The sequence below is a fragment of the Oryctolagus cuniculus genome, chromosome 10, assembly GCF_051225735.1.
Source record: "Oryctolagus cuniculus isolate XC-2025 breed Fujian yellow rabbit chromosome 10, ASM5122573v1, whole genome shotgun sequence".
Classification (NCBI taxonomy): Eukaryota; Metazoa; Chordata; class Mammalia; order Lagomorpha; family Leporidae; genus Oryctolagus; species Oryctolagus cuniculus.
Window position 1 is genome coordinate 78,768,339 of NC_142876.1, and position 21,573 is coordinate 78,789,911.

Here is a 21,573-nt window from a genome sequence, read left to right on the forward strand (position 1 = left end):
TTAACATCGGGATAATTGCCTGCTCTCCTGCTTCCACATTTCTTCTAACTGCTTTGGCCTGGGCGAGCCCCACGCTCTGGAAGGAACTCTGCCCCGACTCTCCTTACGGCGCTCGTTAAAGACCCTGGAAGGCGCATCTGCTTCTGTACAGTTTGTGGTGTTCTGGGGCCGAGGCTGGGCAAGTCGAGCTTCCCGAAACCTTCGCTCACGCGAATTTGGCGCGGTCACACCTCGGTCTCGCTGGGTTCCGGAAAACAGACCGAGGTTCCCGGAGCTGGGCTGGGATCCCAGAGGGAGGACAAAGTCGTCGCCTGTCCTTTGCCGGGGCGGCCTAGAGCCCTTGTTTGACAGGAGTGGAGTGGAGCTGTAGCATCGCCGAAGGGCGATACTCCTGGCCTGCGGAGTCGAGGACGGGAACGCTGCCTACTACTCCCAGGTTTAAGGGACCTCGGGCGGGGGGCACCCGAGGCCAGGTGCTCTCATTAACCTTGGGCGTCATCCCGAGCCGCCCCTCTTGAGGCTGGGGAGGGAGGCCCGTCTCTAGGGCCAGGAACAGACGTTGCAGTGCAAGACAGGGTCGTGAATACGACTCCCGCAGCTGGAAGGGCGACTCCCTGCACGTCGTGGGGACCATAGGATTAGGGTTCAGAGTGCCCTCCCTTTGTTCTCCCCCGTTTTACTGGTTTGAGGTCTGCCCTCTCTGTTACTCGGCCCTGGGGACACACGCACCGCGGCAGTGCCCCGGAGATTCGGGGTAGGCTTCCTGAGCAAAGGAACAAACTAGGGGGACTACTGCGGCCCCCGCGCCCCGGCCCCCACCGGCTCACCACGCCCGGCACGGAGCAGGCGCTCCCCACACATCTGTGGAGCAAATGACCCGCCAGTTTTCGGCGCCGGGCACGTGGGGCTTGAGAAACCAGGACAGCGAAGGCGACCACAAAAGCCACGCAGGCGCGTGCGAAAGGCAGCGGGGAGCGGGGCGCCCCGCGGGGGGCAGTGCCTGAGCGGCGCCCGGGGGCGGGGGCGCGACACGTGCTCGTCCGGGCGCCGGCGGCCGCCGAGGGCGCGTGTGCGCGTGGGGCGCGGGGGCGCGGCGCAGTGCCCCCTGCGCGTGCTGCCGGGCGTGAGTCACGGCGGGGCTCGCCTTTATAACGGCCGCGACCGCGCGGGAGCCGCCGCGCTCGCCCGACTGTCCGCCCCGCTGCTCCGCGCTCCACCGAGCACGGCCCGGGGCCCGCGCCCGCGCCCGCAACCGCCCTCCACCGCCGCCCGGTCCCCAGGGCACCATGAGGAGCCCGCGCTGCGTCCCGCTCCTGCTGCTGCTGCTGCTCACGCCCCCCGCCGGGGACGCCGCGGTGATCACCGGGGTAAGCGGCCTGGCACACCTGTCTGCGGGCGACGCGCGCCGGGGATGCGTCCAGTGGGGGGACCCGGGATGAGCCCTTGGAAGGGAGGCGAGGGGCGCGGGGACACCTGCCTCAGCCGCCCTTCGGCGCACTTGCGGCCGCAGACGGCCCGGGGCGCTGCGTGCGCCCTGGAAGAAAAAGTGATTGTAGTGCCACCCATCGCCTTGTCCCGTGCTCTCCCCTCCTCTGCCCCCCTAGCCTGGCTCCTTCGGTCGAGGCCGTTTTTTTTTTTTCTTTTCTTTTCTTTTTTTTTCTTTTTTTTTTTTTTTCCTGTGAACCTGGAAGAAGTTTCTTTCAGGCCCCTCAAGGACTTTTCGGAACCTAGCATTCGTGACGACCCATTCCGGAAATGCCAAGGAGGAGCAAGGGGGAGCACTTCAAGTCCCCGGGGTGTTAATCTGCACCCAGGGCCTTTGCTCCCTGGTGCGCCCTTGGAGACCCCTTGGGCCAGGGCCCTGTGCGCGCTTTGGGAAGCAGGCATGGGAGCGTCCTCCTGAGCCCCAGGGCGTTCTTCGCTCGCCTTCGCCGGCGCCTGGCGGTTCCCGTGTGTGAAAGTTTTCCATTTCTGATTCCTGATGAAGCACCTCACTGCCGCCGCGTAACGACGGAGTGGGCCGCCGTGCGGCTGCGGCGCGCGCCAGGAGCAGGCGGCTTCCTCCTCCTGGCGAGGAGGAAGCAGGTCCGCGCTCTCCGGCTCCCACGAGTTTTCTTTGTGTGGGTCAGAAGAATGAATTTACAGCGGAGCAAGTCTAGTCCGTGTACATCCATCGTGCGAAACCGCTGCCGTTTCCTGGTTCAAATGCCTTACTCTTTTCTTTTTTTTCTTGCTGTTTTAGTGCAGGTATTTTATACCTTTATTAAATTACTTAAAAGGTACAAATGCACATTATAGGATTTAAGGAATATATCAGTGTTTGAAGCTGTGATGTGTAGATAATGAAATAACCTTTAACTATAAAGAAAGTGTGCATTATCTTGAGAAAATCAAACTGTTGTCTCTCAGTTAATTGGTTGATAGCCTTTTGAAAGCCCTTGTCTAATACGTAGTTAAAAGCTTAATAGTATTTACTAGAATAGGGATTTTTTTTAAAAAAGCATATATATATGCACACACACACACACTTGTGGGTAGCTTTGTCAGTAGATAGTCCATATGGTTTTTTGTTTTTTAAAGTTGTTATGGGTCTTTCTAATACATGAGAATTGAAACATGATTGAGTTTTTTCCTCTCTTCCCCTGCTGGCTCATTTTAAATTTCTCCTAATCCTTGGAGCCTAAGATTCCTTTGCAATAAAAGTATCTTTTTGTTCCATTCAAAGGACCAGGATGGAGCTATTTCAATAGAGCTACAGTGGGTTAAGGTTGAAGGGCATTAGGAAACAGTTATCTAATTAAAAATACATAAACCTGTGCAGTTCTTTGTAAATTTTCCAAGAGCTGGAGCTTTTTGTTACAAAAATGAGATTTTTTTTTAGCATGTTTGACTTTTAGAGCTGTTTAGACAGTGCTTATTATGTAGTTAAGTGTGCTGTTTTGTTGTTGCTGTAACTCAATGTGACCAAAAAAAAAAAAAAAGTCTTGTTCGCTAAAGCAATATGACAATAAAATGTAGTTATGTTTCCCTGACAAAAACCATCTGGATCCAAATGAAAACCTCAGTGACTTATGTAGATCCGTGGTATATAGGATGTTAAACCTCCCGCTGATTGATTGAATTGTAAGAGATTTTGGCTAGCTTTTTGGTTGTCTTACAAAAAGAGCCAGTGAGGCTTCAGAATTTGGGTATTGAGCATCTGTTGAAATAAAATAGTGGCTGAGACTTTTTTGGTAATATATGTAGGTATTTTGAAATTTGTTAAAACCATATTGGAAAAGATCGTTGGCTGGACCCCCCCCCTTTTTGGAATGCACTGGTCACATGGTTCACAATTTCTGGCATACAGATAAAAGTTGGAAAAATGGAAATGTTCAGATATTGTACTATAAAATCCAAACACCAAAGGTAAAAATTATAGTTGTTTTTATTTTATTTTATTTTATTTTATTTTTTGACAGGCAGAGTTAGACAGTGAGAGAGAGACAGAAAGGTCTTCCTTTTTTTCCGTTGATTCACCCCACAAATGGCCACTACGGTTGGTGCGCTGCGGCTGGTGCACTACGCCGATCCGAAGCCAGGAGCCAGGTGCTTCCTCCTGGTCTCCCATGCGGCTGCAGGGCCCAAGTACTTGGGCCATCCTCCACTGCACTCCCGGGCCACAGCAGAGAGCTGGACTGGAAGAGGGGCAACCGGGACAGAATCCTGTGCTCCAACCGGGACTAGAACCTGGGGTACCGGCGCCACAGACAGAGGATTAGCCTAGTGAGCTGTGGCGCCGGCCGAAAATTATAGTTTTTATCCATGTATACGTTTGCTTTAAAAATAGACTGAAAAAAAAACTGAGGTTGGTAAATAAACTCCAAAACAGGATAATTACTTGGTCACTTTTAATGAAAAATCATGCTAAGAATGTGCCCATTTATGTAGGTTTTGAGATATGCCTGTCTCTGAAGTGGATAACTTTGAATTACCGTTTTAATTGTCTTCAATAAGAGCACATTTAAATTTGTACCTGAATTATAGACATTTTAGTCTCTTAGATATATAGTACGGGTTGTTTTTACCTTTTCACAAACAGATTATTGAACACAGTGCAAACAAAACGTCCATAGGAAAGAACAATAGTTCTTTAGATCCATTTTCATGCAAATAAATTTGGACTCCATTATTTATTTCTACTCAGTAGAATGTGGAAATTCTCCCATAGCTGATTATTTGATATGTATTTGTAATTTTTACTTGGGGAGCAGGTGCTTGTGTAACTACTATAGATCATCGCAGCTGTCATCTGCATTTCTTAATCTGATGCATCTCCTAACATAGTTGTAATGGACACAGACATAGAGCCTTAGCCAATCATTTTTGCAAAGTATTCACCTGGAAGAAGAGTCACAGGAGGCAGAAGTCTTGGTCTGTCCATTCTCGAGCTGTGAGATTTCTATTTTCTTCTTTTTTCAAAGAGGAATTGATGAAAATCAAGTCAGTGGTGTGAGAAACATCGAGTCTCGTGAACTGAAATGCAAATATTGGAAAGAGAAAGCGAGTGCTTCTACAGTTCACAGCAGTGCCTTCATGGGTCTGGAGCATTCAGATTTAGAGGCCATTTAAGTCTCTAAGATTGGGCCCAATGTATGCAGTTAATAGTCATAAAAATCTTGGGATTCAACTTACATGGTTTCTAATGATCATGCTTAGTGTATAATAGAGACTCACTCTTCAAGTTCAAAGCCAACTCAGCCATTTAAAAAAAAAAGGCACTAGAAAAAGACAGCTTTAAAAAAAAATCTCATGTATTTAAGATGTTCATAGTTGGGATGCTATTATTAAGTCCGTTTTTGAGAAACTAGAAGTCTGTTCTGATCAGCTTTTATTGTACAAATGTGTGAACAAGTGAAGATTACAGGACTTAAAACAATGTATGTGTGATTATTAAAACCATAGTGTTTGGATATTGTAAGAGCATTTTCACTGCTAATTTTAGATTTCCTTAGCCGGAGTCTTTCTCGCCACAGCTGTCTTTTTATTACATTTCAGGCCTGCGATAAGGACCCCCAGTGTGGTGGAGGCATGTGCTGTGCTGTTAGCATCTGGGTTAAGAGCATAAGGATCTGCACACCTATGGGCAAAGTGGGAGACAGCTGCCATCCGCTGACTCGTAAAGTAAGCATATACACATGCGCGTTCAAGGGGGCTCTCTGATATTGCAGCAACTTAACTCCCAAGGCTGGTGCCATGGGCTTGGAGTTGGAAGTAAGAGAAGATAACAATGGAAAACCATAATCGTGTCCTCTGCCATCCTTGATAGTCATCATTGCTTGTCACTGCCTCAGAAACATTTTACCAAAATAATTTCTAACACATGACCTTGCTTTAAAAATCATTCAGGACAAAAGTACAGATTATACTAGAGTACATAGTATATAGAGTATAATAGACTAGGCATCTTTGCAGAAGTCAGAGGGTGATGATTCTTGAAAAGATTTTTAGTATTAGACCTGCCAGTAAGGCAGAAGTAAATAAGTATTGGGGTGTGTGTGTGTGTGTGTGTGTGTGTGTGTGTGTGTTTTCATATAATTGCTCCTATAATCTTAAAGGTTCTGGTTTTGACTAGGTAGTTACAAGGATACATTGTTCACACTTTCAGACATGAATGATCCTCTGTTTTCCAGCTTAACTTTATTATCTGGCAGCTCAATATCGCAAGGACCCAAACAATACTTTGGAAAGGTTATTGACAGAGGCATGACTGGCAGTGGGGCAGCAGGGTTGGCTGGGGCCCTGGAGGTCGTGTCCCCAGGGGTTGCAGGCTTGCCTGTCCTCAGGGGTCAGGCAGGTTCCCATCACGGCAGGAAGGGGTGGCTGGCTGGCCACTGTGAGCCAAAAGAGCCCTTCAGACTGCAGACTTCTGAGCACTCCACAGTCTCCACCGATGCCCGGAGAGGCTGGGCTGCGGTGCCTCCCCCTGGCCCCACCTCCTCACTGCAGTGCAGAGGCACTGAGACGACTCCAAGGCCACACAGCCAGTCAGAGGCAGAACTCGGTCTCTCCGTGATGTTCTCTCCGCACGCCGTGGACTCCCTCTTTGTAACAGGTGGAATATTTTCAAGGCCAACAGAATTCCGTCTTGTAGCTTATTTCGTCACATGTGATTTGGGGCTGAAAACAGTAACAGAGCCAATCACTTTTCCTGGAGTCCACGATCCCTGAGGACATTGATGATTTTGAACTTTGTGGAGTGAATGTAAGTGAGAGGCACGCAGGGCCGCTGGCCGAGGGTCAGCTCCGTGAGCCGGGCTGCAGGTTCCTGTCATCTGGACCTTGTCTGGAGGCCAAGTTTGCCTCTGGTTTTCCTGTGACCACCTTGTGAAGTGCTTCCCGTTTCAACCATCCCTCCCCACGGTCTGGCCACACAAGACCAGACCATCCTTTGTGAACATGGTATGCACCATCGACTCTTTGCTACCTTGAGACAGAAGGGCCGCTAAACCATTCATGTCCTGTCTCAATGCCCAGCTACCTGCAGGGAGGGGAAGCCACCTTTGGCAGGGGCCCCTGTTTCATTCCTCACTGTTATTGGATGTGGGTCGTCTTTTGTGCATGTAAGTCATTGTCTCAGAAAAGCTTGCACTTGGCCTTCTCCTTTAAAAATGCTGTGGGTCTTACAGTGCCAGCACGCCTTTATGCACTTGAGATGCTAGAATCCCAGAGGCCAGAGACCGTTTGCTAAACAGCACGTGAAAAGGGACACATTCTGTAGACCTGTTTTTATTTTGATAGCAGTGGCTCCTTGTTAAATGCTCCCCTCTCGCCAATCCCCTGTACTAAGCCACACGTGGTTTTCCTGCTTCTCAGGACAACAAGCCTGTGTAGCGTCCCACAGTTGGGTAACCAGCTGAGGTCACACAGGCTGCAGGTGGAGAGGGCGAACGTGGAGCTTCTCTCTTCTGACACCCATCACCTGTGTGGTCTTCAGAGCAAAGTCTCTATCCACAGGAAAATAGTCGAGGTGGTCAGTGGGACCAAAGCTGGTGTGTCTGGGTAGCAGAGGCAGGATGTTCGCTGGGGTGAGCGATGGCAGCCTAGAGTGGGAGTGGGCACCGTCTGATCGTTTTTGATGAGTTTTTCCGAAGCTGAGATGATGAAAAGAAAACCACAATCTGTGGTTTCCCCAGTTCCCAGGCGACTTCAAGTTCAGGTTTAGTGCAACTGTCAGTTGCGAAAGTAAACTTAATCGGACTTATCTTATCTCTATGAGCATATAAATATCAGTATTTGTTTTTGTCATGGACTTAATAAGGAAATCTTTATCAGGCTACGGTTTTCATAGGAAAATTGACAAAATAATGGAAGTACTAAAACTAAGGTTTTGCATTAAGCTTCCTAGTCCGATGCCCAATTGTGAAATGTATTTCTAGAACTCAGTTTCACGACTTCTCATGTTGGTTATTTTTCTGTCTTGAAAATACATGTTCAAGAGTAGACACCAGAGTTGTTGCTTGTTCTGGATGAAATTTACCTATTCTGGGAAAAAAAAATCTAGTTTCTTGCAGACCATCTCTCAACTATGCCTTCAAAACAACTGAAAAGTTTTTCATCAGTAGATCCTCATGAACATTTTGTACAACATTTCATTCGATGCTGAAGCCTCATGTTTCGTTAGGAGATGGCATCAATGTAGACACTAAATGGACAGTGTCTTCTGTTTTTGTTTGGCTGAGTCATTGGCCACCCAAGTCTCTCATGTGGGTAAAGTGAAGAGTATCTGGTGGGTGGATGAGAACGGAATGTAGCTCACTCTTCTGTTTACAGTCACAGGTGGGCTGTCATTTTATGATTGCGCAGTTTTTATACTTGATAATTCACCTCTGGAGACTGTCTTACATTCTTAGCACATTTTAAAGCAAATAATAATTTTAATAGGTGATCACTTTTTTTAAACATTTATTTATTTATTTGAAAGTCAGAGTTACACAGAGAGGAGAGGCAAAGAGAGGTTCACTCACGCTGGTTCACTCACTCCCCAACTGGCCAAGATGTCTGGAACTGCGCTGATCCAAAGCCAGGAGTCAGGAACTTCCTTCGGGTCTCCCACGTGGGTGCAGGGACCCAAGGACTTGGGCCATCTTCTGCTGCTTTCCCAGGACACAGTAGAGAGATGGATTGGAAGTGGAGCAGCCGGGTCTTAAACTGGCGCCCATATGGGACGCCAGCACTGCAGATGGTGGCTTAACCAACCACGCCACAGCACCAGCCCCCAGGTTCTTAACTTTTAACAGTTAAGAATGATTTACTGAGTCATGCCTACAGGAAATTCTTCCTGTTTAAAAAATTTGATAATTGTATTAATAATAATAATACACTTTTCAAAGTCTATATAGATTGTCAGTTCAATTTTGATTAATGTTTATTTTGGAAGTGTATAATTATGAGATTAACACTTTAATATTAATGAAAAGTTAATACTTTAGTCTTGTTCTTAATTAAATGATTATTCATTGTTTTGTTAATTTGTTGATTATTTTGTGAATTTTATGAATTTAAACAGTTGCTTTTCTGCCAATCTTGTTTTTTAATTTTGCTCCATTTTTATGTAAACATGTGTGGCATTCATTTTCTCTTGTCTTTAATATGAAGATGTATTTATTTATTTATTTGAAAGGCAGAACAACAGGCAGAAAGGCAAGAGAGTGAGAGAGCGAGATCTTCTCTCTGCTGCTTTACCCCTCAGATAGCCAAAGCATGAATCCAGGAGCCAGGAATTCCATCCAGACCTTATATGTGGATGGCAGGGGCCCAGGCGCTTGTACCATCACCCACTTCCTGCAGGTGCAGGGAGCTGGATTGGAAGCAGAGTAGCCAGCATTCCAATATGGATGCCATTGAAGCCACAGGTAGTGGCTTAACGTACGCTACACCACAGTGCTGGCATCTTCTCTTCTCTTTTCTCTTCCTTTCAACTTCATTTTAAAAATTGACTAATAGGTTTTCCTTTTGCAAAGGAAAAAGTTTCAAATAAAAACATGAGTCTCGTTTGTTTAAAAAAAAGATTTTAAAAAATACTAACTTGTTTACATTTCAGAACCAACCTATGATAAAACATTGTTTAAGTATAATTTCAGAATGTAAAATTAGTAAAATTTTTGAAAATTAGTTTTTTAAATTTGTTGCGTATTAATTAAAATAGAAATAATTTTGGCACAGTAGATTAATCTGCCACCGTTGACACCAGCACCCAATATGATCCCAGTTCAAGTTCCAGCTACTTTACTTCCAATCCAGCTTCCTACTTAAAAAAAAAAAAAAAAAAAAAAAAATGCATCTGGGAAAGCAGCAGAAGATGGACCAAGTATTTGGGCTCCTGCCACATGGGAGACCTGGATGGAGTTCCAGGATCCTGGTTTCAGCCTGGCCTAGCCTGGCTGTTGCAGCCTTCTGGGGAGTGAACCAGCAGATGAAAGATCACTTTCTCTGTCTGTATCTTTGCCTTTCAATAAATCTTTAAAAAATAATAAAAGAAGTAATGTAACTCAAAAATTCAGTGCAAGTTGGGTAGAAGAGGGTAAGATGCTAATTTCCCCATCTTTCCCATCTGAGATGTCAGGAGCCACTGATGATAGTGACCTCCCAAGGTAGTATCATAGCTGTGGTTACAGGTTCAGATCAGCAGAGAGACATAAGTATGTTTTAGTCTAATACGGATTTTCCCAGCCTTGGCAACCTGTACACCTTACCCAGTTTCTCCCAACGGGAATTTTTTATAGAACTATAATCCAGTATCACAGGCAGGATACTGACATTGAAACAGTCAAGGGACCACACAGTTGCACCATGCCAAAGATCCCGCCTCACCTTGTCTTTGATGAGTGCTATTTTCTTTTTGAAAACCACTGCAAATGAGGAAGAACCGTGCTTTCTCAGAAGTGCTTGGTGTTCTGCCGTGGTAACTTCTAGACTTTGCTGGTTGGAATTCCAGGCCATTAGAAACTTTGGACAGGGTGTTTAGTCAATGCTAAAGTAAAAAAATCGAATTTGGACTGAATGGTTTGAATATCAGTCTTCTGTAAAGGTTTTTCTCCCAGTTGTGACTATGACAGACCCGTGAGCTTCGTCACGTGATGTGTGTTGACCTTGAAATGAGTGTGATGGTCAGGCAAGAAATTGGCCAGCATGCTGGGCCTGTGTAACTTGGGAAGCTGGCCTTTGTCACCAGGCGCTCAAAGATGTGTGGCAAGGAGACAGACTGCCCCCAGCTGGTGGAGTTAAGAGAGGCCGTGGGAAGGGAGGGAGTAACACACACTGGATCTTAAAAAGGGAAGTTTGAATGAGAAAGGGGCATCCATGGGTGCAGAGGGACGCTCGGTGCCCTCTGTCCTTATGTTAAGGTCAGTCCCGGTGGGGCAGGTGTTATGATGCATCGGGTTAAGCCACTGCTTGCAAAGCCTGCATCCCCTGTTGGAGCGCTGGTTCAAGTCCCAGCTGCTTCACTTCTGATCCAGCTGCCTGCTAACACCCCTGGGAAGGCAGCAGAAGATGCACCCAAGACTTGGGCTCCTGCCACCCATGTGGGAGACCTGGAAGGAGTTCCAGGCTCCTGACTTCAGCTTGGCCCAGCCCCAACCATTGAGGCCATTTGGGGAACAAAGCAGTGGATGGAAGGTTTCTCTCTCTTCTTCTGTCTTTCCCTCCCTTTCTGTTGTTCTGCCTTTCAAATAAATAAAGAAATACAGAATTACAGAGAGGCAGAGGCAGAGAAAGAGAAAGGTCATCCCTCCGTTAGTTCACTTCCCAGTTGGCTGCAGCAGCCAGAGCTGTGCTAATCCAAAGCCAGGAGCCAGGAGCTTCTTCCTGGTCTCCCATGCAGGTACAGGGGGCCCAAGGACTTGGACCATCTTCTACTGCTTTCCCAGGCCATAGCAGAGAGCTGGATTGGAAGTGGAGTAGCTGAGATTCGACCTGGTGCCCATATGGAATGCCCGCACTGCAGGCAGTGGCTTTACCCACTTACACCACAGCACTGGCCCCTCAAATAAATGAAATCTTAAAAGCCAGTCCCAGGAGACCCAGATGATGCTAAGATAGTCTTGGTGCCCTTGATACGAAAAAGAATACAAGCAATTTTTTTGTGAAAGTTTTGCAAAAACTTACGATCTTGTGAACATGCCACCAGGACCCCTCCTAGGCCCTCCAAGGATCCATGCAAATGAGGGGCTTTGTAACAAATCCATCTTTTTGGCCGGCGCAGCCACTCACTAGACTAATCCTCCGCCTGTGGCGCCGGCACCCCGGGTTCTAGTCCTGGTGGGGGTGTCAGTTCTGTCCCGGTTGCCCCTCTTCCAGTCCAGCTCTGCTGTGGCCCAGGAGGGCAGCGGAGGATGGACCAGGAGGAAGCACCTGGCTCCTGGCTTCAGATTGGCACAGCGCGCCGGCCATGCAGCCATTTGAGGGGTGAACCAATGGAAGGAAGACCTTTCTCTCTGGCTCTCTCTCACTGTCTAACTCTGCCTGTCCAAACAAACAAAAAAAAAATCCACCTCTTGAGTTTGGTGGCGTGAATCACATTGGGTCTGCTCAGTGCCAGGCCTGGGTGGGGTCTGGGACGGCCACCCACTGACCATGAGGGAAGGGGATTCCTGGTCCATGCAGGGGGTGGGAGAGGGTAGAGGAGATATTGACAGGTATTTCCTTGATGGCTTCTCTGTAGCAGGCCAGGGGCTACAAGCTCATCAACTGGACCTGGTTCCCCTTCCTCCCACCTCTGGGGGAAGACGGAGCTACATCTGACTATCTGACTCCGAGCACTTTCCCTTTCTGGCTGGGTGGCTCCAGTCGGTCACCTCCCTTTACTTCAGAAGGAAGCCACTGAGCAGGTCTCACGACACAGCAGAAATCTGACTCTGGGCTATAGACGATGTCTTCTGAGACCTGACCCAGGGGGTGTCTTTCTTTCCTGTGGCTTTCATAGGGCTTACAGCCTGTTTGTTCTTTTATCATTAAAATGTAAGCTCTGTGCTGGGGAGGGGCCTTTCCCATCTGGCTCATTGCCGTGTGCTTGGAACCTAGAACAGGGGCTGATACATCGGTGGCACTTGGTGAGTATCTGCCAAACAGGTGGATGAGAGGAATCCGTTTATGACAGTTTGAGACGATGCTCATTATCAGCCTTCTTCTGTCCCTCTGGGCTCGTGTTCCTTGGATGTTGGTGCCTGTAGTCAGTTTTCTCAGCCTCAGCAGTTTGGGCCAGATCATTCTTGGTTGTATGTCTAGCAACATCCCTGGCCTCTACCCACAAGATGCTAATAACAACCCTCTCCCCCAGTTATGGCAAACAGAAATGTCTCTGGAGAGTGCCCTGTGTCCCCTGGGGACAGAGTCACCCATTGCTGAAACCCACTGACCCATGCAAACAAATGTTTAGGCTTGGGGAACAAGGAACTCTCCAAGTCCCAAGGTCAGAATGGATTATAAAGGTCATTGATGATCGCTTCACATCCTGTCTGCTTGTAATTATCTAAGCTGATCCGGCTGCACCCACCTCCTCTGGTGGAATCTTGTTGGCTATGAATGAGGCAGCCAGCACGGCACCCTGGGACTCGCACAGCGACAGAACCATTCTGAACACAAGTCTACATTTGGCCAGCGGCCACCGAGCCACTGTGTAGACCGTTGTTGGAACCTCGAAAGCAATGACCCCCAGTGATGTATGGGAAGGACAGAGGAAACTGGGCTGGCTTGGGTATGTCCCGCTCTGCCCGTTCACCACACACATACCCTGCCCTGCCACTGCCTCTCTTTGTTCCCTTTGCCTGTATTGATCTCCATCATCTCCCTGGCCCTTCCAGAGCCATCTTAGAAATGGCAGGCAGGAGAGAAGAGAGAGGAAGTGGAGAAAAAGCAAAAGGAGGTAAGAAGACTATGAACACAGTACCGCCAAAAGGCCCAAACACAGCCTTTACGTTGTGAGGCCATCATAGAGCCGCACCTGTGCTGTCAGGTTCACCCCAAAAGTAAGGCCAGAATGGTTCTTCCGCTGTCTGCATAGGGCCTGCCTTACTGCCTGGAGACACCAGTGTGGAAGGCATCGGGGCGTCACACCCCAGAACCCTGGTGTGGGGAGGCCTCTCTTGGCAGACCAGGGTAGGGAACACACTGGAGTGGTACACAGCGAGGCATCAGAGCTGGGAGGCAGGAAGAACACATGTAGAAGGGTCTCCTAGGCACGAGTCTGTACCAGCTTGCCTCTCTCACAGTGCCCTGACTCAGAGCCATCCCGACCACCTGGCTGTAGTGTGGCCCCAGGCCTAGGTGCAGCTGTCTCCAGGGAACGTCTAGGACAGGCAGCTTCTCAAGAAGGCACTGTTCCAGGTGGTGAGAGACTCATGTTTGTTTTGCATGTGCTTTACTTGCCACTGGTGCAGAGAATCACCACGCTGTCACTGGCTGATGCCCCTCACCCCAGCTTCCTGGGCACACGTGCTACGATCTTAGAGTGGCTCAGAGGGAAGCTGGCCTTGCGCTGCTGGGTACCCCCAGGCCAGCGGGATCAGGTTCATCTAATTTTCTTATAAAAGATTTAGTTATTCACTTGAGAGGCAGACGAAGAGAGGTCTTCTATCTGTTGGTTCATTCCCCAAATGGTTGCAACGGCCAGAGCTGGGCCAGTCCGAAGCCAGGAGCTTCTTCCAGGTTTCCCACGTAGGTGCAGGGGCTCAAGCACTTGGGCCATCTTGTACTGCTTTCCCAGGCCACAGCAACTGAGCTGGATGGAACTGGAGCAGCCAGGATTCAACCAGCTCCCATATGGGATGACAGCGCCTCAGGCAGATGCCTGACCTACTATGCCACCGCACTGGCCCCTGTCTCATTTGTATAAGTTGAGTTTGCCTCCTTCCCTGTTTTTCCTCTGTGGCTCTTCAAGCTTTTCCCCAGCATTTTGACTGCTGGCATCTGTGCGCACATGTGTGAATTTATGCAAGTGTGGTAGAATGAGAAGGCCATGCCAAGATGGCCGCTGGCAACAGAAACTACCAGGCAACAGGCTGTGATTGGATGGTTTCAGAAACCACATGACAACAGAGCCTGACTGACAACAGGTTGTGGTTGGATGGTTTTGGAAACTGCCTGGCAACAGGGTGTGATTGGTTAGGGCATAGACCACCCCTTCACCGGATTGGCTGCCTTGGCTATATAAGCTGCTGTAGCAACTGAAATAAATGAGTCTGCAGGCTGCTCTCCTGAGGCCTGCTTTCACCTGACTCCCTGGGTCTGTGTGGTGACTCCATGTCTCTTGCCCCCACCACGCTCCTCCTCTCAGAACGAATCCACCTCAACATGCAAGTATTTCTCAAGTCAGAATTTACATGTGCTCATTGAATAGCTGTGGATGTGGCCATGATCCTGGGCTCTTCCTGAGGTGCTTCAGTAACAAGGCACCCCCAAAAAAGAAATCCAAGAAGAAGAAAAAGGCGGCAAAGGAGTGTGGTCCCACTGGTTCAGCCAAGCTTCAGGTTCTCCATGTGTGACTTGCTCTGTTTGCTCAGACTCCCATCTGTAGAATGGGTGCGATTACAGTATCAACCCAGAAAGTGAGTAGCAATGGGAAGGGACAACAGGGAGCACCAGCCATCACTCTTCACAGACGGATCTCGAGAAAGGTCTGCTTGGTTTTGGAAACGTTTCCTGCCCTGACTCAGCGTCTGTCTTCTTCTTGTCTTTCAGGTACCATTTTTTGGGCGGCGGATGCACCACACTTGCCCATGTCTGCCGGGCTTGGCCTGTTTACGGACTTCGTTCAACCGATACATTTGCTTAGCCCGAAAGTAATCATTTAGAGTAGAAACTTTGAATGTGAACAGCCACATGGTATGTGTAAAGTGTTTCTTGTGATCGTGCCAAAACAGATACTGTGCCAGAAAGAGATGCTCGTGCTTCCTCCTCTGTCCAAGCCACATCTTCCTTCGTCTTGGATTTCTGATATTTTTTTCCATTGGAAGGGAATTTTAATTCTGGATAGAAACAGAAAGTACAAGGCATTATGCAAGTGGTTTGTATTTTGGCTTAATCGGGCTGCTTTCGATGCTGGTAGCGTGCCCATTTCCACCAACAGGAGACGAGGAAGAATGTGATGTTTTGTTGCAGCAGGGTTCTTTCGTGGCCCTTCCACCTCACCCCTGCCCCAGAGCACTGAACGCCCCCTCTGGGTCTCCTGAACCCTCCTCAGAGGGTTGTGAGCCCTTACTGTCCCTCTCCGTCTCCCTTCCCACCCCTCTGGCCCTGTGAAATGTAGCCCTGTCTCACTGGCAGCATCGCTGAGAGAAGCGAGCTTTTTGTCTGGTCCCTGAGCAGTGACGCATGCGTGGTCAGCTGGGGCTGGCCAGAGTCGTCTTATGTGGTGGGCCTTGGGAGTGTCTCTGGAACATTCCTTCACCTGTCTGTCCACATGGCCTTCAGCTCTGCTGTTTGGTGTGAGGACAGTAGGAATGGGAAACCAAATTAACTTAGTCCAGATTTCTAGGTGAGGGTTTTTTTAAATAGATGACTTCTTTTTCAATGCCTATTACATTTTTTTCCTTAAGTTTATTATTTCTTTGATCTCCTAGCTAAAAATGTTCTAAAAAAATGTCACTTGAAGAGGAAGTATTGATTTTAATCTGGCATGACACTAGTTCCCGATTTTTTTTTACATTGGTATTAAGTTGTGTTGTACACTTTATTTCTAACCCAAAGGTCTATTGTAATGGATTGCCTGACATCCCGCCATTTGTACCTGTATCAATAACTGCTGTGTTAAAATTCTGTATCAGAATTATGACAGTACTGTATATCATTTGATTTATTTTAATATTATAATCCTTATTTTTGTCACGCGTCTCGTCAGTTTTTATTACAAGCGCATTTCTAAACAGAACACCTTGGAAAAACCAAGTGAAAACCCCAGCGTTGGTCAGACGGCCCTGAGGGGAGGTGCATTCTCACTGGACATGCAGAAGAGTTCTGTTTGCATGCCTTTTAAGGTCCCACCTACAAAAAATAAACAATGTGCAAATCGGTGAAGTTTTGGAGCATGAAGGGCAATTATGACAGGCAGAGCTAATTGTAGCCAGGAACGGTCTTTTGGGGTTTCCTCGCGTGGATGGAGCGCGAAGAGAGGGAGTGTACATCCCGGGCAGAAAGGCGGGGTGCTGGGTGCTACCTGTGCAGTGATGCCGACAGAGGCAGGCCTTGCAAAAACCCACCAAGTATTGCCAGTTTAGTCACTGTTGCAAATAAACAACTGAAGAAATGTGTCTAACCGAATAAACTTGCCCATGCCAACCCACCAACCATTTCCAAAAAGAAAAAAAAGAAAAAAGAAAACCCTGTCCTTTTTGTTGTTTACTTAGCCAGGGCTAAAAATGGCACACTGGGTGTAATTGTACCCATCGGCTTAACATACATCCCGTAAATGCATGGAATCCTGCTGTACATTTTTAATGAGCATACTTGGTTAGGGAAGTATTATTTTTGGTTCAGTTTAGCTTGTGTTGAAAAAACATTCCTCAGTGAGTTTCTTGGGAAAAAGTCGACTTCAACAAGTGGAGTTAGGGGTGTAGAAGTAGGCACTTCAGCAGTTTTGTGAGATTTGTTTTCATATAATGTGCAAGGCATCTTTTCTTTTTTACCAGTAGTGGAAATATAATTGCCTCAGTCATCCATTTTTACCTTAAATGTTAAAAAACATAACAAGCTCAGAAGGCTTTGCTCTGACATATGTCAACCCCATTTTTTAAAAATTGTTACCTAAAGGGGTAGGTACAGGACGAAGAGAAGGGATGTGAAGTTTGTGCAGCAAATTGAGAACTGTGCCCACCGACTAGGAGCCATCTGCAGAAGGGCAGAGCTTTGTCAGTTCCCCTTGTGCTGGGGTTCGTCGCTGCGGCATTCCTTAGGACAAAACACTGCAGACTGGGCGGTGCTGTGGAGCAGAGAGATGTGCTCGCTCACTGGGCCCGTGGCTGGCAGAGTCGGGGGACAGCACAGAGCCTCGTGTGGCAGGAGACAGGGAGTGTGCCTGTGTGTGTCCCTCCTGGTCTCTCCCTCTTCTCACAGAGCCACCAAGGTGAGTCATGGTGGCTGCACGATGAGGATCTTGGCTAATCCTGATCACCTCCCAGAGGCCCCCACTACTGAGCACCGTGGTGGGTCCTGCTCCTACTCGCTAATACCCCTTGCTAGGGATTACATTTCAACGCATGAACCCTTGGCGGGGACCCTGAAGTCAAGTCCACACCGTCACACGATCTATCACCCAAGTGATCGTTCTTACCTTTAGTGTACCGTTCTAATTCACGATTATATTTTAACTGGCTCCCGGAATTAACACCTTTCAAGTGATTGTTTCCCAAAGCTTACACTCCCGCTTCTCAGAGACTTGTTAAAGCAATTTATGCAAAGCAGGTGAGGTTCGCACTCCCAAGGCTGTTCCAGTGCTGCTCCTTGCAGTTCCTAGGATGATGTCCCCCGGATGTCGGCACTGCAGAGGCCAGAGTTCCTCCAAGGTAAGGCAAGGTGGGGACTGACACAAGAACAGCTAAGCCAGCAGTCTGCTCCCGTGAGAGTGCGGTGGACGCATTCCATCACTCTCTCAGGTCCAGACAGAGCTTGTGCCAGAAGCTGATGACCAAACCCAGTGGACCTTTGGATTTCATTGCCAGTGTTGACTTTCGTGAAAACTGTCGCTTCTGACTTCAACTTTTTATTAAAAGCAACTTTTTTTTGGCCAGGAAGAGTTTATGCCAAAGACGATTTGCTTCTAAACCCTCCTGTCTAACATCTCCATCCTTCATCCTTGCCAGTGTTTTGACGTGGTCCCTTTTTTTTTTTTTTTTTTTGACAGGCAGAGTGGACAGTGAGAGAGAGACAGAGAGAAAGGTCTTCCTTTGCTGTTGGTTCACCCTCCAATGGCTGCCGCGGCCGGCGCGCTGCGGCCGGCGCACCGCGCTGATCTGATGGCAGGAGCCAGGTGCTTCTCTTGGTCTCCCATGGGGTGCAGGGCTCAAGCACCTGGGCCATCCTCCACTGCACTCCCTGGCCACAGCAGAGAGCTGGCCTGGAAGAGGGGCAACAGGGACAGGATCCGGCACCCCGACCGGGACTAGAACCCGGTGTGCCGGCGCTGGTAGGCTGAGGATTAGCCTAGTGAGCTGCTGACGTGGTCCTTTTGTGACCAGGTCAGGCTGGTGATAGATCAAGCACGTGAACCAGTCCTCTTCTTCGTCTGCTTTAGCATCAGGTGTCTTGGCTTTTTCGTCCCTAGCTTTGTTTTTAAGATTAAACTTGGGGACCAAGTTATTTTAAAGAGGTCATCTTTGGTATCCAGCAGGGGTCTCTGCAGAGTTCACTGGTGATCTTGTAGGATCTGCTTCCACGTGGCCATGTGCTTCAGGTAACAGCCGCCGAACATCCCTTTCGCTCTCTGCTGTTTTTCTCCAGTTTGCTAAGTCCGAGTGCTCCCTCCTACATGAGACCGGGTTGTGTATCTCCCAGTGTTTTTAAAGGTTTTAATTGATAAATAAAAAGGTGTATATTTATCATGTAAAACCGAATGGTTTAAAGCATATGTACTCTGGGTAATGGCTGAATTAAGCCAATTAACATGTATCGCCTCACATACTTTTTTTTTTGTGTGTGTGATGGAAACACTTAAGTCTGCTGTCAGTGATTTTTTAAAAAATTTTATTAGAAATGCAGAATTATGGAGAGATGGGAAGAAAGAGAGAGAGAGAGAGAGAGAGAGAGAGAGAGAGAGAATATCTTCCATCCACTAGTCCACTTGCCAGGTGGTCACAGCAGCCATGGCTGGGCCAGATCAAAGCCAGGAGCCAGGAGCTTCGTCTGGGTCTCCCACATGGGTGCAGGGGCTCAAACATTTGGGTCATCTTCTGCTGCTTTCCCAGGCACATTAGCAGGGGGCTAGATTGGAAGTGGAGCAGCCAGGAATCAAACTGGCGCCCATATGGCATGCCAGTGTCGCAGGTGGTGGCTTAACCCACTACGCCACAGTGCCAGGCCCGCTCAGTGATTTTTAAGTATATAAAGATACTTCAAAAAGTTCATAGAAGAAATGGAATTAAAAGATAAAGGAGCAGGGTTTGGTGCAGCAGTTAAAACACAACTTGGGATGTTCACTTCCCACGTCAGAATGTGTGGGTTTGAATCCCAGCTCTGCTTGTGATTCCAGCTTCCTGCTAATGTGCGTCCTGGAAGGCAGCAGGTAGTGACTTGAGTAGTTGGGTTCCTGTCACTCATGTGGGAGAAGCAATTGGAGTTCCTGGCTTCTGGCTTTGGCCTGGCCCAGGTCTGGTTGTTGCAGGCATTTGGGGAGTAAATCAGTGGATGGATGATCTCTCTCTCTCTCTGATTTTCAAGTAAATAAAAAGTAAATTTACTAATAATGAGCAATTGCCACATTTGTAAATTATATATAAGCTTATTTTGGTGCAAATGATTTTGAAAGCTATTCATAGCTTTTTCATAATGCACGTTTGCCATGAACTTTCTGAGTTACCTTCATATAATCTTTTTTTTTTTTTTTTTTTTTTGACAGGCAGAGTGGACAGTGAGAGAGAGAGAGACAGAGAGAAAGGTCTTCCTTTGCCGTTGGTTCACCCTCCAATGGCCGCCGCGGCCGGCGCGCTGCGGCCGGCGCACCGCGCTGATCTGATGGCAGGAGCCAGGAGCCAGGTGCTTTTCCTGGTCTCCCATGGGGTGCAGGGCCCAAGCACCTGGGCCATCCTCCACTGCACTCCCTGGCCACAGCAGAGAGCTGGCCTGGAAGAGGGGCAACCGGGACAGAATCCGGCGCCCCAACCGGGACTAGAACCCGGTGTGCCGGCGCCGCTAGGCGGAGGATTAGCCTAGTGAGCCGCGGCGCCGGCCCCTTCATATAATCTTAATTATGGTGCAGCATTTTTAGTGGATCCTAAACATGGTGGTTTTAACAAGATGATTGCTAAGTAAGTTCCTTTTTTCTTTTTTTGTTTTCATTTGACAGGCAGAGTGGATAGTGAGAGAGACAGAGAGAAAGGTCTTCCTTTTCTGTTGGTTCACCCCCCAATGGCCACTGCAGCTGGTGTGCTGCAGCCGGCGCACTGCGCTGATCCGAAGCCAGGATCCGAGCCAGGTACTTCTCCTGGTCTCCCATGGGGTACAGGGCCCAAGCACTGGGCCATCCTCCACTGCACTCCCGGGCCACAGCAGAGAGCTGGACTGGAAGAGGAGCAACCGGGACAGAATCCGGCGCCCCACCCGGGACTAGAACCCGGTGTGCTGACACCGAAGGCAGAGGATTAGCCTAGTGAGCTGCGGCGCCGGCCATGTTAAGTAAGTTTTATGAACCCACCCCAATTCCCGCTATATCTATTTGGTGTGGTTCGGGTACTTTGAGAGCATGTTTTCTCCAAAAGTAGAGAGGCCATGAATTCTGTTCTTGAAGTATCTTTTCCATCTTCCCATCATCCACCACCCTCAGAGGTTTTGATTCTGTCCCTCTGGAGTAGGCCTGGGTGCTGGTCTTTTTTAAGAGCTCCCTGATGGACCCCAAGGTTGAGAAACATTGGGCAAGAATAAAGACCACGCATCTACAGAAAAGACTGTTTCAGCTGGCGACACTGTCTGATGGCACACTGTTGTAGCTAAGTCAGAGAGGCACCGTCGGAGGGTCCTGGGGTCCTTGGCACCAGTGACTCCAGTTTCTTCTGCCCTGGAGGGAAGGAAGGCCCAGAGGGCCCCCACATGAGGATTTCAGGAGCAGTTTTGTAGCTTCTGGCATGAGTCAGTGCACAGGGCCCTAGAATGGGGTCGGGGAGGCAGGCCTGGGTCCTACTGACTGGCACACAGCTCCCTTGGGTGCATGAGTGGAGCGACCCCTTCCACAGTACCCAGTTCCTGAACTCCAAACAGATGCTCCCCTCTGCCCATCCCTTCCCCACACATCTCAGGATTTTTATTCTTCTTGACTGGGCCCATAAATCAGCAAAATTCTCTGGAAAGTGCAATGTTGGACCACACTGTGACTGAATACATCAGAGTAAGTAAGCATTCCAATACAATGTACGTATACCACCAAAGATTGTGGCAGGCATTTGGCCAAGCAATTGAGATGCCGTGGCTCCAACTGCTGATTCCAGTTCTCGCTAATGCAGACCCTGGGAAGCAGTGATGATGGCTCAGGTAATTGGGTTCCTACCACCTGCAAGAGACATGGATTCAGTTCCCAGCTCCTAGCCTGGCCCACCATGGGCTGTTGGAAACATTTGTGATTGAACTAACGACAGCTTGCTTGCTCCCTCGCTCGCTCGCTCGCTCTCTCTCTGCCTCTCAAGTAAATTATTTTTCTTAAAAAGTCTAAAACATTTTGCATGTAAAGTGGTAGAAAGGGAAACGTTTGATACGGTTTACATATTTGATCAAAGAAATAGCAGCTATCTGTCAGCTTTGTTGTCTAGAGTTTCAAGGGAGAAATTTTTCTAAGTTACTCCTTAAACCTGAAGGCAAAGGGCTCAGATAAAATAAATCCAATCACAGATGAATGTT

The 21,573-nt window shown here is 48.3% G+C and overlaps 1 protein-coding gene across 1 annotated transcript; it reads left to right on the forward strand.

Moving 5' to 3' along the window:
• Positions 1–1,145: 1,145 nt before the first annotated feature.
• PROK2 (prokineticin 2) lies at positions 1,146–15,346 on the forward strand. Its single transcript, XM_008260967.5, has 3 exons — positions 1,146–1,367; positions 5,038–5,163; positions 14,719–15,346. The coding sequence occupies exons 1-3, from the start codon at positions 1,287–1,289 to the stop codon at positions 14,821–14,823; spliced, it is 312 nt and encodes a 103-aa protein (XP_008259189.2). The 5' UTR covers positions 1,146–1,286; the 3' UTR covers positions 14,824–15,346.
• The last annotated feature ends 6,227 nt before the right edge of the window (positions 15,347–21,573 follow it).

Bases quoted from the DNA above. Each gene is read 5' to 3' on its own strand.
- PROK2 (XM_008260967.5), top strand. From the start codon at position 1,287: ATGAGGAGCCCGCGCTGCGTCCCGCTCCTGCTGCTGCTGCTGCTCACG. The intron at 1,368-5,037 runs GTAAGCGGCCTG...ATTACATTTCAG, and splicing joins ACGCCGCGGTGATCACCGGG to GCCTGCGATAAGGACCCCCA. The intron at 5,164-14,718 runs GTAAGCATATAC...CTTGTCTTTCAG, and splicing joins GCCATCCGCTGACTCGTAAA to GTACCATTTTTTGGGCGGCG.